This window comes from Macadamia integrifolia, chromosome 9, assembly GCF_013358625.1.
Source record: "Macadamia integrifolia cultivar HAES 741 chromosome 9, SCU_Mint_v3, whole genome shotgun sequence".
NCBI classification, from domain to species: Eukaryota; Viridiplantae; Streptophyta; class Magnoliopsida; order Proteales; family Proteaceae; genus Macadamia; species Macadamia integrifolia.
In genome coordinates this window covers 18502356-18516230 of record NC_056565.1, presented here as the reverse complement: position 1 = coordinate 18516230, position 13875 = coordinate 18502356, and the positions used below count along the sequence as shown (strand labels likewise).

Here is a 13875-nt window from a genome sequence, read left to right as displayed (position 1 = left end):
ACATCATTTGTCCCATATGAAATACTTTAAACTTATATTTTTTGAGGGAGAAAAAAATGCCACCTATTTATGCTGTCCACGTCCAAATACATGAGAAAATGGAGGTATAGTTATAAGAAGACACCCCTACCCCTACATCGGCTTCCCCATGTATCCGGTACTGAGAACCGTAAGAGAATAGCTTTCTCATTCCCTGTTTTTAAATGTTGGGTACCTCGATTGTAATTTAACTTTTATTTTTTTATCTGTGGAGAGGGTCGGATCATGAATCGTTCGATTTGGATGGACATTCACCGGTCGTGATTTCTGATGAGTTGATACGGCCGATTTTTAGATAAAAACACCAAAATTGTTAGAATATTCCGAAAATATTCCGATTGTAGGGATTTTCAGAGTGAGTTAAGCTGATTCCGATCCGATTAATTGGCCCTGACCGTTTCTGTCACCGATTAGGCGTTTTTAGAGCCTGGTTGCAGTGGAGGAGTGGTACTGGCATCCTTTCTCCGTTTAGAATTTGAACCTGACAAAATTCTGGAACAGGTTTTAACCCAAAAACAGTTCTGATAGTTCAATTAGTTTGTTTACAATCTCTCCAGTGTCAACCATCGACCAATAGATCCAGAGCTGGGGAGCGGCTGAACAAGCGAGCGAGCGAGCGAAGATCCATTCCTTCCTCTCTTGCATTGGCTTGCTGGGACGGGTCTTGTCGACTCCACTGGTGTTATTGTGATTTTCGCGAAGATGGTTGGAGCAGCGGAGGAGATTCAATTGAACAGGCTTGAAAACCAGGTCGACAATGGTGGGGGAGGTGCTTGGGAGTATCTCTGTCTCGTTCGGAAGCTTAAGGTTCGGCGTTCTGAAAAGGTTTTGAAGCATGGCTTGTCTATTTTGAAGGATCCAAAGAAGCGATCCAAACTCGGCGGAGAAGGTGAGTATCGTTCTCTTTCTTAGTCCTTAACGTTAGGTTTGATCTTCTCTAATTATTACCTTTTAAGTTTATAAATCTTTGAAACCCTGGAACCGGATATCGAATTTCAACATCCACTTTATTTGCTCGTAAATTGGATAAATAATGGAAAGGGTTGAAATTTTTTAGATCTTTGTCACAAATATGCTCGTGCTGTTATGGTTCTAGAACTGAAAATCACAATTTTAATCAATTCTTTGTCCCACTTATGAATACTTGGTTCAGGAGAACTTTATTTTTTGGACATGTCCTGGAACTCAACATCGATACCTGGACTCATTGTACACCAGACCAAACTTCTACTGAATCACTGGAGAGGAGGACTGGGGATATATCTCTAGTCAGCCAAGGGGGATTAATACTGCATCTCAGCTTCTTTCCACTTTCAGGAGGAAATATGGAAAACTCATTTCTTTCTCACCAAAGAGAAAATTGATCCTATGTTTTTCCTGGTATGAGCAGATTGTAAAGACAAAGCTAGTGTAGAGAAATTATGTTATAGATGCTTCAACTACATCCATTATCACTTAGAAATAACCTCGATAGTCTATCGTCTTCTGAAATTCCACTTCTACCTCGTGAGAATAATTTGGATTGACTCTCAAAACTCTCCCAGTGGTTGACCAGTGACAATCAAGCTGGACGATGGTGGCCCATGTTTGAGGAATACAAAACACATTAAGCCCCAGTGTATAAATCTAGTAAATCAGAATCAGTGCTGTCTCATTTGTTTGCAACAATAGGACTGAAAAATTATAATGTTTCAGTTTATAGGCTACTGATCAGCTCCAAGACTCCCAAACTACTATCCACACTAGCCCCCCGGGGGGGGGGGGTCGTATTATCGTAGTGTTAGCATAATGTTTCTATTTTCCGGAATTTCTTTTTCTTGTCAAGTTATCAGTAATCTCTTCAGTTGATTTTGTTGTTCTAGACAGCTTTCTTTTTTCTCTTGAATTGTAGAATTGTTACATAAATGAATGGATTGTGGAGGAAGTACTTGCAGTGGTAGTGCATAAATATTTCTCTTCTCCACATTTTATACTAATCTTTAGATGTATATATTTGCTTTTCAGAATTTCATACCAATTCTTATCTTCTCCCCTACCCCCTCTTTCTTTTAAATGTAGAGTGGACTCTTTATGAGCAGGTGGCTGTTGCAGCCATGGACTGCCAATGCCTTGATATTGCAGAGGTAAATTAGAAATTATTTATTTATTTATTATTATTTTTTTTAATATTGTTTTGCTTCCAAGGTTCAATTTCTCCATTGGGATTAATTGGTTTCAAATGCTTATTAAAAGGTGGAATGTTCATTCTGATGGTTTCAAAACACAGTTGCAGTTGCATATCAGTTTCATTTCATATTTCTAATATACACGGGTTTATGAGGCCATTGGTTATAGGCTACTGATGTCAATGGTTCTCACTTTATGACATGCTTAATCATTATTCTTATCTGTGTCCATTGTTATACGCTACTGATGTTTATGGTTCTCACTTTATGACATGCTTGATCATTTTCTTATCATTTTCATGCTTGATCATTTTCACTTTATTTTTTTCTTTTTGAAAAAGAAAACAATAAAAGACACTTTGAATAATATTGTTAAGCTCCAGTCTGAACCCTGAGTTAATTCTCTGAGTTGTAACTAAAATATATGTAGGAAATGGCTATCTTTTGTATTGAAATACCTTTTTCCATTGCTTAGCAATTAGCAATCGGGAAGTGTAAATACCACATCGTAAATGGAGACGAAGGAGTCATTCTAGTGGAGGAAGTTATTTTACTAGTGGTCAGAGAGTCTGCATAATTACTTTTAGAGTTTTAGGTCTACACCCTATCTCCTAGGTTGTGATTCGATGCAATTTATGCCATGAAAGAACCATTACCATATTTGGTTAATTTCAGGGAAAGCACCTTTATGCAGTAGCACTTCTGTGGATCGGCCCAAAACTGTTTGAAAGCCCAGACCAAGATTCAGGTTCAAATCTGATTTGGGTCTATTAGGATATTTAGGCATTAAATTGGGTTGACGTTGTAAATTATTTATTTATTTATTTATTTGTTATTATTATTATTATTATTATTATTATGTTGGAGTTGTTTGGTAGTTTCCTTTTTTGAGTTTATTTCCTATTTGAGTAGGTTTTCATATTGAGTTGGGTTTCTTAATTTATATGTAATGTACAGTAGTGACTAGTGAATAGTAATTGGAATGGAATGAATAGTGATTGAGTTGCAGTCGTATGCAAGTGTGGGCTGTTGTCTGATGGTATCATTCTGTTTCTTTGTCTCATCTCCTCTCCCTTGTGTACAACCTCTCTTTCCTCTTCCTTCCTCCTAGTTTATTTTCTTTATTTATTGATATAATTATTCTTTTACTGGTTGATGGTTTTCCTGGCAGTAGTTTACAGCCCAAAAGAATCAAATCAATCTACTTCATCCCATTTTCTTTCTAAGGATTGGGGTGGGAGTCCCTCTAGCCTAGGCGACCTTAGCCCTAGGTTGCTGGTTGCAGAAGCCCTTCAATTTGAGAGTTGCTTACGTGAACTCCAATCATGACCTGCAACTGCCATTAGTCCCAATTTCAGAAATTTATTGTTCAATTATTACTTGCTTGTTGGAGTTCCTTTGGCTTGGATTCAATAAAATTGGAGATTACGAACCTGTTAAGAAATTTTCTGAGATTAGGAGCCTCAGTTAGGTGGCTGGATTTATTGCAAGGAATCTGGGTTACCGCCTCTGGTTCTTTTATCACAGGGAAGACGAAGACCTTGTGTCCTTTTTTCTATTCAAAACATTTTTCTCTTCTTCCCAAAACATCCCTCCTTTTATCTCAAACACCTATCCTTATTTTGTTTTAATTCCAGAATTACCCCCCACCATTTACAAGTCTACCTCCATCCATGTGCATTACATAACTAGTTCCTTCCTCTTGTTAGTTTGAATTTCATTTAATTGCAGAACTGCCATCCACTGATTATTTGAGTTGTGTGGTATATGGGTGGGCCCATAGCATAGTTGTCAAGGCATTGCCTGGGCCCCGCTTTGGCGTCCAAGCGGTTTGCTTGGGTCCTAAGCGACAATCGCCTTATCACACTGCATGTCACCTTATATTTTTAGACTTATTTAGGCCAAATATCATTTAAAGTAAATGATTATTTACTTAAGGTATTATTCATAAATAAGCAAGTACTCCCTATTTGAATCCAATAAAAGTACTTTAAAAATCAAATTCCAAAAGGATAAAAAGTTAGCCCCTAGTCCAAGAACAAAAACTGGACTTTTTGTTGTAGGGGCGATTTTCAACTTTTAAATCCTGGGTTTTTTTTTCTCAATTCTGAAAATTTTATAAATCTTATCATGGTAAAAAATTACTAAAAACCAAAAGTCCGGTAAAATAATCTTTTGTTTTGATGTCTTTAAAGTTATTTTCATTCAGGTGATTTTAACAACATTTCCACATTTTAAAATAAGTTTGACCAGAATATAACTTTGTCATTACAATTCAGATTTAAGTAATCTTAGATTTGTTAGAAAGCTGGTTTTGTGCTATACCTAATACAAAAACTCTCATGTAAAAATAAAATCATTTGACGAGTAAAACTTAATATAGAACAAGAGCATTTCTCTAAATGTTGATTTTTTATGACTTAATGTGACTTAATGTTGATCTTTGATGATTTGATGTGGCTTAATGTTGATTTTTGACGACTTGATGTGGCTTAATGTTAATTTTTTGTTATACAAGGTATATGTAGCATACTAAATAATGTTAGAAAAGAGTGAATAAAATATAACACTTGGTCAGATATAACACTTGGTCGGTGCCTTGTCGCCTAAGCGCTTAGGGCCTTAGGCAGCCCTCCAACGCCTTGGTTCGCCTTGGCACCATAACAACTATGACCCGTAGTGAACCCAAACAGGGTTTTCGGACCCAGGATTGTATCACTGTCACACCCCCTTTTTGTTTTGGGGTGGGGGATATTGCTTCAGTGTAAGCTATGACTTTCTACAGGTTTCACTCTAAACCTCAAAGCATATGCTTGTTGTTCCTTGACCCCCAAGTGCCAAAGAATCACCATTTGACACTTAATTCCGTTATCAGATCTTGTTTTAATTTCTTTCTGAAACTAATATAAAAGAGTAGTAGGATAGGATGGAACTCTGTCATTTACCAGTTATAGGATGATAGAGAAAACTCTATCATTTACCAATTACCACCACATCCTATGTTGGTGCTCTATAACAAGGACATGTCAATGGCATCTCCTTTATGCATACCACAATTATTTATAATATCCAAAAAAAATTGGTTATAGCAATGAGAAGCATCCAGGGTCCCATGGTTTTTTTCTGGAGCCAAAGCAAGAGCATTAAAAGAATGACCTTCAATCACTTAAATCAAAAGATCAGTCAGAATAATGCAAACATGTTTGTATATGCACATAAAGCATGGATAGACGGAGATGTGTGCGGTTCTTCTCAGGAGAACCCCAACAAGGGAATGACAGAATGATTTCACATGCTTGAGGCCCTCTCTCTCTCTCTCTCACACACACACACACACAGGTTGCAATTTTCTTTATATCCTGTTGCAGATTGATTTTGGATGAAGTTAGGTTCAAGTAGCACTGGTTCAAGTAAGACCAACCTGTACGAAAGTTACCATGTTTCCATCCCAAACAGTATGCCTTAAAAATTAATAAAGAAGTTGATCTTTTGTTTGGCTATATTAATCATATTTTGTCCGCTTGTCCTTAGTTTATTTAACCCTTGTACGGGGACCTTTTTAATCACCCTTAATTTCCACAATGATGTATCATCACACCTTCATTCTTCTAGCTATATATATTCAACCCTTGTATCAAGTTAGGTTGTTTACCCATTACCTTTATGACCAGCTGTACCAGCAGTGCTATTGTTATTATAGTTTACAATGACAACATTTTTGGTAAACAGTGTCAATCCAAGAGATTGATTTTGTTGGGAAAGTACTGTCTGATTTGAAGTGGCTGTGTTGTAGATTGACGTCCCTTGGCATTCCAAGTTGCATTATGTTTTCTTTTCTGTTAATGTGGGATTGGGTATCCTTTTGCTTTAGGTAAGGCAGTGCGCTTTTTACAGGGGAGTTACAAAGGGGACCATATGGTCTAACCGTCTAAAGCAAATATAAGGCTACCACTAAAATTTTACAAACTGGCCAAATTGGAATGCTTTCTTGGCAGCTAGAGAGTTGTGATGGATCCATCCCGAGGATAGGGGAGCAAAAACCATGCCACAGGGAAGAAGAACCACTTGGAAAGGATAGTAGTTTTGTTCCAGAGCATTATGTCAAGGATTGCTGTTGGATTGGATCAAGTTAAGTTCGTGTTATGAAATTCTTGGGTGAAACAGATCCTGATTTAAAAGGTTGGGATTAGTCAATCCATAACCTGGAAATACTTGGTGGTTCAGTTAGGGGTTGGATTGGATAAAAAATTGCTTCCCTGACTGCTTCTCAACCTCCAAGTTCTTTTAAGTTTCTAGTCTACCTCATGAAAGGGAGGATACTCCCTTTGTTGGAGATTTTTCCCTAAAGCCAGCAGAACCTTCTTTCTTCTTCTTACCTATCAAAAAAGGAAAAAAACCTTCCTTCTTGTTGATCCGTGGTGCCTCAGGTAGGATTGTTTCAAAAATGTCACTGCATCTTAACTCAAGTTCTTTTATAGAGCTAGTCCACCTCATGGAAGCAAGAGTATTGTCCTGTTAATGTTGCAGAAGTTTCCACAAAAGCCAGAACGGTCATCCTTTCCGCTCGACAGCTTATTTCTTAGTCCTTGTGATTTTATTTATTTTTTGTTCAGCTCTTCTTTTGATTCTCAGTTGTTTCTCAAATTGTTATATCTTAGATACAGTAAAGCTGTTTAATTTTACACTTTGGATACTCTTTTGCAGGATTGTGTAAAGGCTCTTCAGCAGAAATTCCCTGATAGTACAAGAGTTGGTGGGTTTACCAAATCCCTGTGTGATGTATATGTGTGTGTGTGTGTGTGTGTGTGAAATCTTTGTGTTGATGTATGGTTCTTGCTTTCCTATAACCCACAGGTAGGTTAGAAGGGCTGTTGCTCGAAGCAAAAGAATCATGGACAGATGCTGAAACAGTTTACTCAAGCCTTCTAGAGGATAACCCACTTGATCAAGTAAATCATTAGCAGGATGTTCCTGAAATGTTATTGGTGTGCTTTTTTTAGGAAATATGATGAATAGAAACCTCAGTTTTCTACTATTTTTTAGGTAGTCCACAAGAGGAGAATTGCCATGGCAAAGGCACAGGGAAATATTTCTGGTGCTGTTGAATGGCTTAATAAATATCTTGAAATGTAAGTTCTTTGGATTTATTTGGTTATATTTATATGTGGTCTACTTTTAACAATGTTTGAATGTACTAGTGTGACTGATATTGTCTCATTTTTGTTTTAGATTTATGGCAGACCATGATGCTTGGAGAGAACTTGCTGAAATATATGTTTTCCTACAGATGTAAGACATACAAATCTTATATCACCATAGAACAAGTAGCTCATGAGCTACCATATTAAATGTTCTGCACCTTCAGGTTTCCAATGCTGTTGACAAATTGGGGATTTTGAACCATTAAATTGCTTGTTACAGATGGTCTTAAAGGGATGGCTTGTAGCAATTGCGACTATGGACCACTTTAATGTGGCTATGTTAACTAATTGAAGCCTCTTTTATTGTTTCACCTTTGCAGTTATTTTTTTTTTGTTTAGAACCTTCTCAGCTTGTCATGTCTTGCAGGTACTGAACATTATGAACATCATTGTTTTCTTTTCTTGATCAGGTATAAGCAAGCGGCTTTCTGTTATGAGGAGCTAATATTATGCCAACCAACAGTTCCATTGTATCACTTGGCCTATGCTGATGTAAGTACTTTTGATTGTTAACAATCCAAATGACTTTTTATGGGGGAGGATGATCATGGCATCACTGTTTTTAGTCTCAAATATAGGAAGTTTACTGGTAAGTTTGAAAGATGGAAAACTTAGAATTGCCTAAACCCAACTCTTGTTCCTCTGGTCATTTGACTGACTCTGAAGGCCAAAAGCAAGCCAACTCCAATGCTTGTTAAGAAAAAGGGCGTATCCAGTGCACAAGGCTCTCGTCACTCCTGGGTCTGGGGAGGGTCATAATGTACGCAGCGTTACACCTGATTTGCAGAGAGGTTCATAGAGCTTGTTATCTATGAAACAAAATATTTTTGCACTTCCACAAAGCACATTGGGATAGATATCTAAGATGCATGAAAAATGGCATAAGCTTTGGAGATGGCAACTTTATGAACCTCCAACACTCTCTCATGTGTGAAAGTTGTATGACATCAGAAAGCACATAGCAGCGGAGATTGGTATGGATGCACGTATTTATGTGTTTCACAATCTTTTAGATTAAGCAAAAGAGAGAATCAGATAAATAGGTTTTATCCCATTTGCATATGGCGTTCAGAATAACTGAATTCTGAAGTGGTCCATGAAATTTTCTGTAGAAAATTAAATGTCTACAATGTATGCACACATGTTAGAGCTTCTTGTGATCAATCCTCACACTTCCAGTTTAGATTGAGTTCCCTTTTCAACTCTCTAGTCGTCCAGAAATATATACGAAATATCCTTCTCTTCGAGTTACATGTTGATTTATTTTTCAAGAAAATTATTGGATTTAGCTCATTGTTTTGTTTTTGTTGGCTGAACAGGTACTATACACGCTTGGTGGGCTAGAAAATCTACAGACAGCTAAGAAATACTATGCCTCCACCATAGATTTGACTGGGGGTAAGAACACCAGGGCACTTTTCGGCATTTGCTTGGTGAGACTACTCTCTTTTTTTCGCTTCCTCCCTGCCTCCTCCCTAGCCCCTATCTTGAAAATTAAGACATGTCAAGCAGCTGGTTATATTGTTTTATCACAGTTTTCAGCAATAGGCTGCCGATGTTGGGTTTGCTCGATCATTACCAATGGAATAAACCCTAATGTGGCTGGATATGACATGGCATGCTTGTCTGTCTTTTTAATTTTGTTACGCCATTCTTGTTCATCAATAAAAAGCGCAATGACTAAGAGGTGTTGGTTCCATTATTCAGTGTAGTGTTGCAATCGGTCAGTTGACAAAAGGGAGGAATAAGGAAGACAAAGAGAGCTCAGAGCTGCAGTCTCTTGCTGCAATGGCCTTGGAGAAACACTACAAGCAAAAGGCTCCTGGGAAGCTACCTCTGCTCACTGCCACTCTTAGAAACTTAAAGCTCTAATCCTGTTTCTACTACTGGGACATCTTATTAGCTTGCTTGCAGTAACATTAAAAAGAGACATACTAGTCGTTGCAGAAATGGATGTGAATTGCCAAAAAGCATCTCTCATAAGTTTTGGTTTTGATGCCCCCCTTCTTTTTATTTTTGATGTCAATCTCTTCTCAATATTTAGTGTTGGGATTTTTCTCCTCGAAACATAAAGTTATGCACTGGGAATATATGGTATGTGGTTTCTATTTTTTAACCCAATTCTTGGTATTCCAAAGTTTGTGCTTTGTTTCCTAGCCTAAAAGTAAGGGTGTGACGGGAGGGTTGGATACAAATCAAATGCATGTGGCCTGAATGCTGTGGAGATTTGAATTCTTTGGCAAAAAGGATGTAGGTTCAACAGAACAGATGGGTGTGCAGTTCTTTCCCTCACCCCCAAAATTTCCCACGTGGCATGCCAACTGGATAAATCCGTGTCATTGAAGGAGAAGAGGCCACTGTATATCAGTCGGATGTCAAGATTGAGGTCTTAATTCAATTGTGCAGCCACTCACATTTGTTAAATTCAATGCTTGAGAATTGTTCAAAGATTTCAGGTTTTCTTTATTTAAGAAAAAGTGGAAATGGGTTTTTTATTTTAGTTTTTAATTACCTCATAACAGATTTCGGATTATAAGAATATGGGATGCTCTGTTTGTTTAGGGTGAAAAATTGGGAGGGGGAGAAAGAAGTGGAAGGCTAAGTTTGATATGGAGAAAGGGATACAACTAAAGGCTAGGGGTGCAAAACTTCAGCCCAATCCAACCCTTACCCGCTCTGATTGGCTCTGATTTTTGAGAGTCGGGCCAGGATGACCATGATTGACTTTGACCCTGATCTTGATTGACCATGATCCTGATTGACCTTGGTTTGCCATCAAGGGTCAGGTATACCCTGATTCTAACCCCGCAATATGAATAACTAAAAATTAAACAATATTCATAATAAAGGGGAGAGAAAAAAAAGAAAAAAAAAAATATAAAGTCACAAATTACTTGTCATGAGGAGAGCATCCTAAAGCAAACATTTAAACAATACAAACAACTCCAACTATTATAGTAAACAAATATGAGATCATCTTAAGAAAGTAAATAATCCAAAAAGATTCAATTATTTGTCATGATAATCAAAGAGATCATCTTAATAAAGTAAACAATCCGAAGATCTCAAAACCCTTATCATGTTAAACAAAAAGAAGAACAATCTAAGAAAGCAAAAAATCCAAAATCAACATCAGGGGCAAAAACTAGAGTCGGGTCAAGCCAAAATCAGGGTTGGGTTCAGGACGGCCAAAGACATCATCAACCCTTACCATCCCTGATCATGATTCTGATTCAGTGTCAGAAATTTCAGAGTCATACTTATTCGGGATCAAGGCTGACAAAGGGCGGGTTCGAGCCCTCAAGTCCAAACTTGCACCCCTAGTAAAGGCTGGGCATGCCGGCTGCCAGTGCTGTGTCGAGCTTGTATCCGTCTCTCTTCCCCACTCCCACCTCTCCCTCTCTTGAAACTTGGAAATGACTCCCTCATTGGGTGCAGCTACCCAACCTGCGGAAAGCAGACGGTGCACGCACAACCCTTTCCTTATGAATTATTATTTCTCATATTATTTCACTTTAATGTTTTATTTCATTTCTCTTTTACCAAACGAGCTTAAATATGGGATTTTTTTTGTCTTGACAAACCAAAAACATTATTGAAAATTATCTTCACTTCCAAACTTCTTAATGTGAGACCATATGTTTTTTTACCAGTTCACATCAACGCGCCTTGGTTCCTTTATATTTTTGTTGGGAAAATGGTGCTCCATGTAGCGTGATTACCAACACCCACACATAGAGAGGTCGGCAAAATGAATCCCCCACCCCTTATTCATGTTTATGTGTGCTTTCTCATTGCCCCCCGTGTTGATGCAGGTGTTACACAACCTGGGAGCATTTTATTTCCCTTTTTCTTTTTAAGGAAAAGGAAAGGCACGCGTAAGTATATGTTCTTCCACAAAAGATTGGCATTGTCTTTTTTTTCTTCTCAATAAGGGGTAAACTATCTTGAGTAATTTACATCTCCTCTCCTGTATTTTGCTTTTATTCCAATCCCCTCCCCTGTGTTTTCAAGTATTCCATAGACCTCTCCTGTATTTTGACAAATTTGACAAAAAATGTGACTCTGTCATATTATGTCCGTTAAGATTTCAAATATTTTTTAAAAGGTTTGTCTAGTTGTAACCTAGGTAGGTTACAAAAGCCTTGTAATCCACTTCTAATTACCAAAAAGTCCTATAATGTAAAAGAAATGATTGGTTCAAGGGGATTCAAAATGTAATTTCATGTGCTTATATTCCCAATAAAAACTTAAAAGCTGTTGCACCACTTTTTATGACAAAGTGTTTAAAAAATGATAGAAATGGAATTTTATCCTCAAACAGAACCCATCACTACGTTTGAAATCTAAAATCTCAATTCCTCGTCTCTCTAAAGTCCAACATGGGATTGAAAAAAAAAAATTATACTAACAATTGGGTGATTGGGTCTATTGCTTTGAGTAAGGGTGTCCATTTTTAGTCCGAGCGGGTTGGACTAATCAAGTGAAACGTAAAACAAACCTTTATCGATTTGAGTTTTTATCAAATCGGTAAAAAATCAAATTGAACCAAATTAAGCAAATCGAAACCGTAAAAAACCTTATAACAACTTTAAAAAATTACTAAAAGAGAACATATTACCTACGAGAGGCTATTAAGTCAACTCAATAAAAACCGAATCGGTCTGAATTGAAATTGAACTTTGATTTTAGTTTGGCCTAATACTAGATAAAATCCAGATCAAAATGACTAAGATCGGAAATGGATCGAATCAATCACAAAAACTTTATAATCAGCCATTCTGAAACAGCCTGGATAGGTATTACTATGGTCGATTTGGATCGAAATTGGTTTATTCAACCAATGATTTTAAACTCGAAATTGAGTATCAAACAATCCCTTTAGTGATTCCAGTTCTAAATTGACCATTCTAGAACTGCCGGAGTTGGATAGTTCACTGCTAATTCTAATCCAAATTGGCTAATACCAGAATTTTAACTCAAAATCAAAGAGTAAATTGGTCCCTAATGATTCCAGTCTAGATCAGATCCGAATCAACCATAAAAATGCTAGCATTGACACTAAATTCTAAAAACCAACAACCCAATCCCCAAAATCCTAGATATGCCATTCTCAAGGATTAAAGTATCGGTATCGGTCATCGTATCGGTCGACCAAAATTAAGATACGTATCAGAGGGTATAGTATCGTATTGGAGATACGCTAAGATACGCTAAAGATACGCACATAAATGGATAGGAAACACTTTTTTATACACATTTGCATAAAAAAATAGTTAAAAAAAGTTATCTATAACATGTATTATGCATAAACAGTAAATTGAGAGTATCGCACTAAGAATCAGAGGTTTGTAATTGTCCCATAAATGTAAAATCCTAGTTCCCAACCTTGATTTCCACTTTAGTTACAGAGAAAAATGATTGGTAGCAACTTTGGAACAAAAACACCTCAAAAAATTATGTTTTTCTAAAAAATTACCCATTTTAGCCATTTTATGACCGTATCGGTATGTATCGGTGTGTATCGGTTGATACATACCGATACACACCGATACGTACCGATACATACCGATACATATCAATACATACCGAAACGTACATTTCACTTCAATTTTGAATTTTCATAGAGTATCGGTACGTATCGGTGAGTATCGGTGCATATCGGTGGTGTATCGATGCGTATCGGTGTGTATCGTAGGATACGTATCGATACATAAGGGTTTTAAAATTTTCATGATACGTATCGGTATGTATCGTGCCGATGCCTACCGATACGGATACGTATCAGCCGATGCGGCACGATACGCACCGATACTTAAAACCATGGCCATTCTATAATAATCGGAATTGGGGTTGATCCGAACTAGCCAAATCAACTAGGGATTTTAAACTTGGAATTGGAGATCGAATTGATCATGGTTTCAAGTATCGGTTTGGGATCGATCGTATCGGCTGAGATCGATCCTTGATTCGGATCATTTCAAGGGTAAAATAGGTAAAAAGTAGTACATTTTATAAAAATCAGGGGTAAAATAGGCCGATACCCACCGATTTCATCCGATCCTGATTGGTATCGAATCGGCATCGATAGAGACCGATACCATCCTCTACATCCTTGGAACTGATTCCTATAAATTTTGATCCAAATCGAATCAAAATCGGACCGAAAAAAACCCTAGAATCCCTCAAATCTTAAGACCCACGATCTAGTCCTATAAACCTTATAATCGATTTTAAACACGGAATCAGAGATCAAATCAATAGCATCCAATATCAATCCAAATCCAAATCCAAATCCAAATCAGATTGGAATTGACTACAATCAATCCCAAAACCCTTAGAATCAACCTATAAAATATATTATAATTACAAAATTTCACATGTCATCATTATAGTAGTACCAAGCCTACGATATTGCTTTACCAAAAAAAAAAAAAAGCCTACAATATTGCTTTTTGTCATCTTCCTGG

The 13875-nt window shown here is 37.2% G+C and overlaps 1 protein-coding gene across 1 annotated transcript; it reads left to right on the top strand.

The window, feature by feature from the left end:
* Positions 1 to 458: 458 nt before the first annotated feature.
* Positions 459 to 9526, top strand: LOC122089931 (ER membrane protein complex subunit 2). Its single transcript, XM_042659704.1, has 9 exons — positions 459 to 928; positions 2098 to 2162; positions 6909 to 6957; positions 7059 to 7153; positions 7248 to 7333; positions 7434 to 7493; positions 7816 to 7897; positions 8725 to 8838; positions 9113 to 9526. Exons 1-9 carry the CDS (start codon positions 742 to 744, stop codon positions 9275 to 9277), a joined length of 903 nt encoding a protein of 300 aa, XP_042515638.1. The 5' UTR covers positions 459 to 741; the 3' UTR covers positions 9278 to 9526.
* The last annotated feature ends 4349 nt before the right edge of the window (positions 9527 to 13875 follow it).

Bases quoted from the DNA above. Each gene is read 5' to 3' on its own strand.
- LOC122089931 (XM_042659704.1), top strand. From the start codon at position 742: ATGGTTGGAGCAGCGGAGGAGATTCAATTGAACAGGCTTGAAAACCAG. The intron at 6,958-7,058 runs GTGGGTTTACCA...TATAACCCACAG, and splicing joins CCCTGATAGTACAAGAGTTG to GTAGGTTAGAAGGGCTGTTG. The intron at 7,898-8,724 runs GTAAGTACTTTT...TTGGCTGAACAG, and splicing joins ATCACTTGGCCTATGCTGAT to GTACTATACACGCTTGGTGG.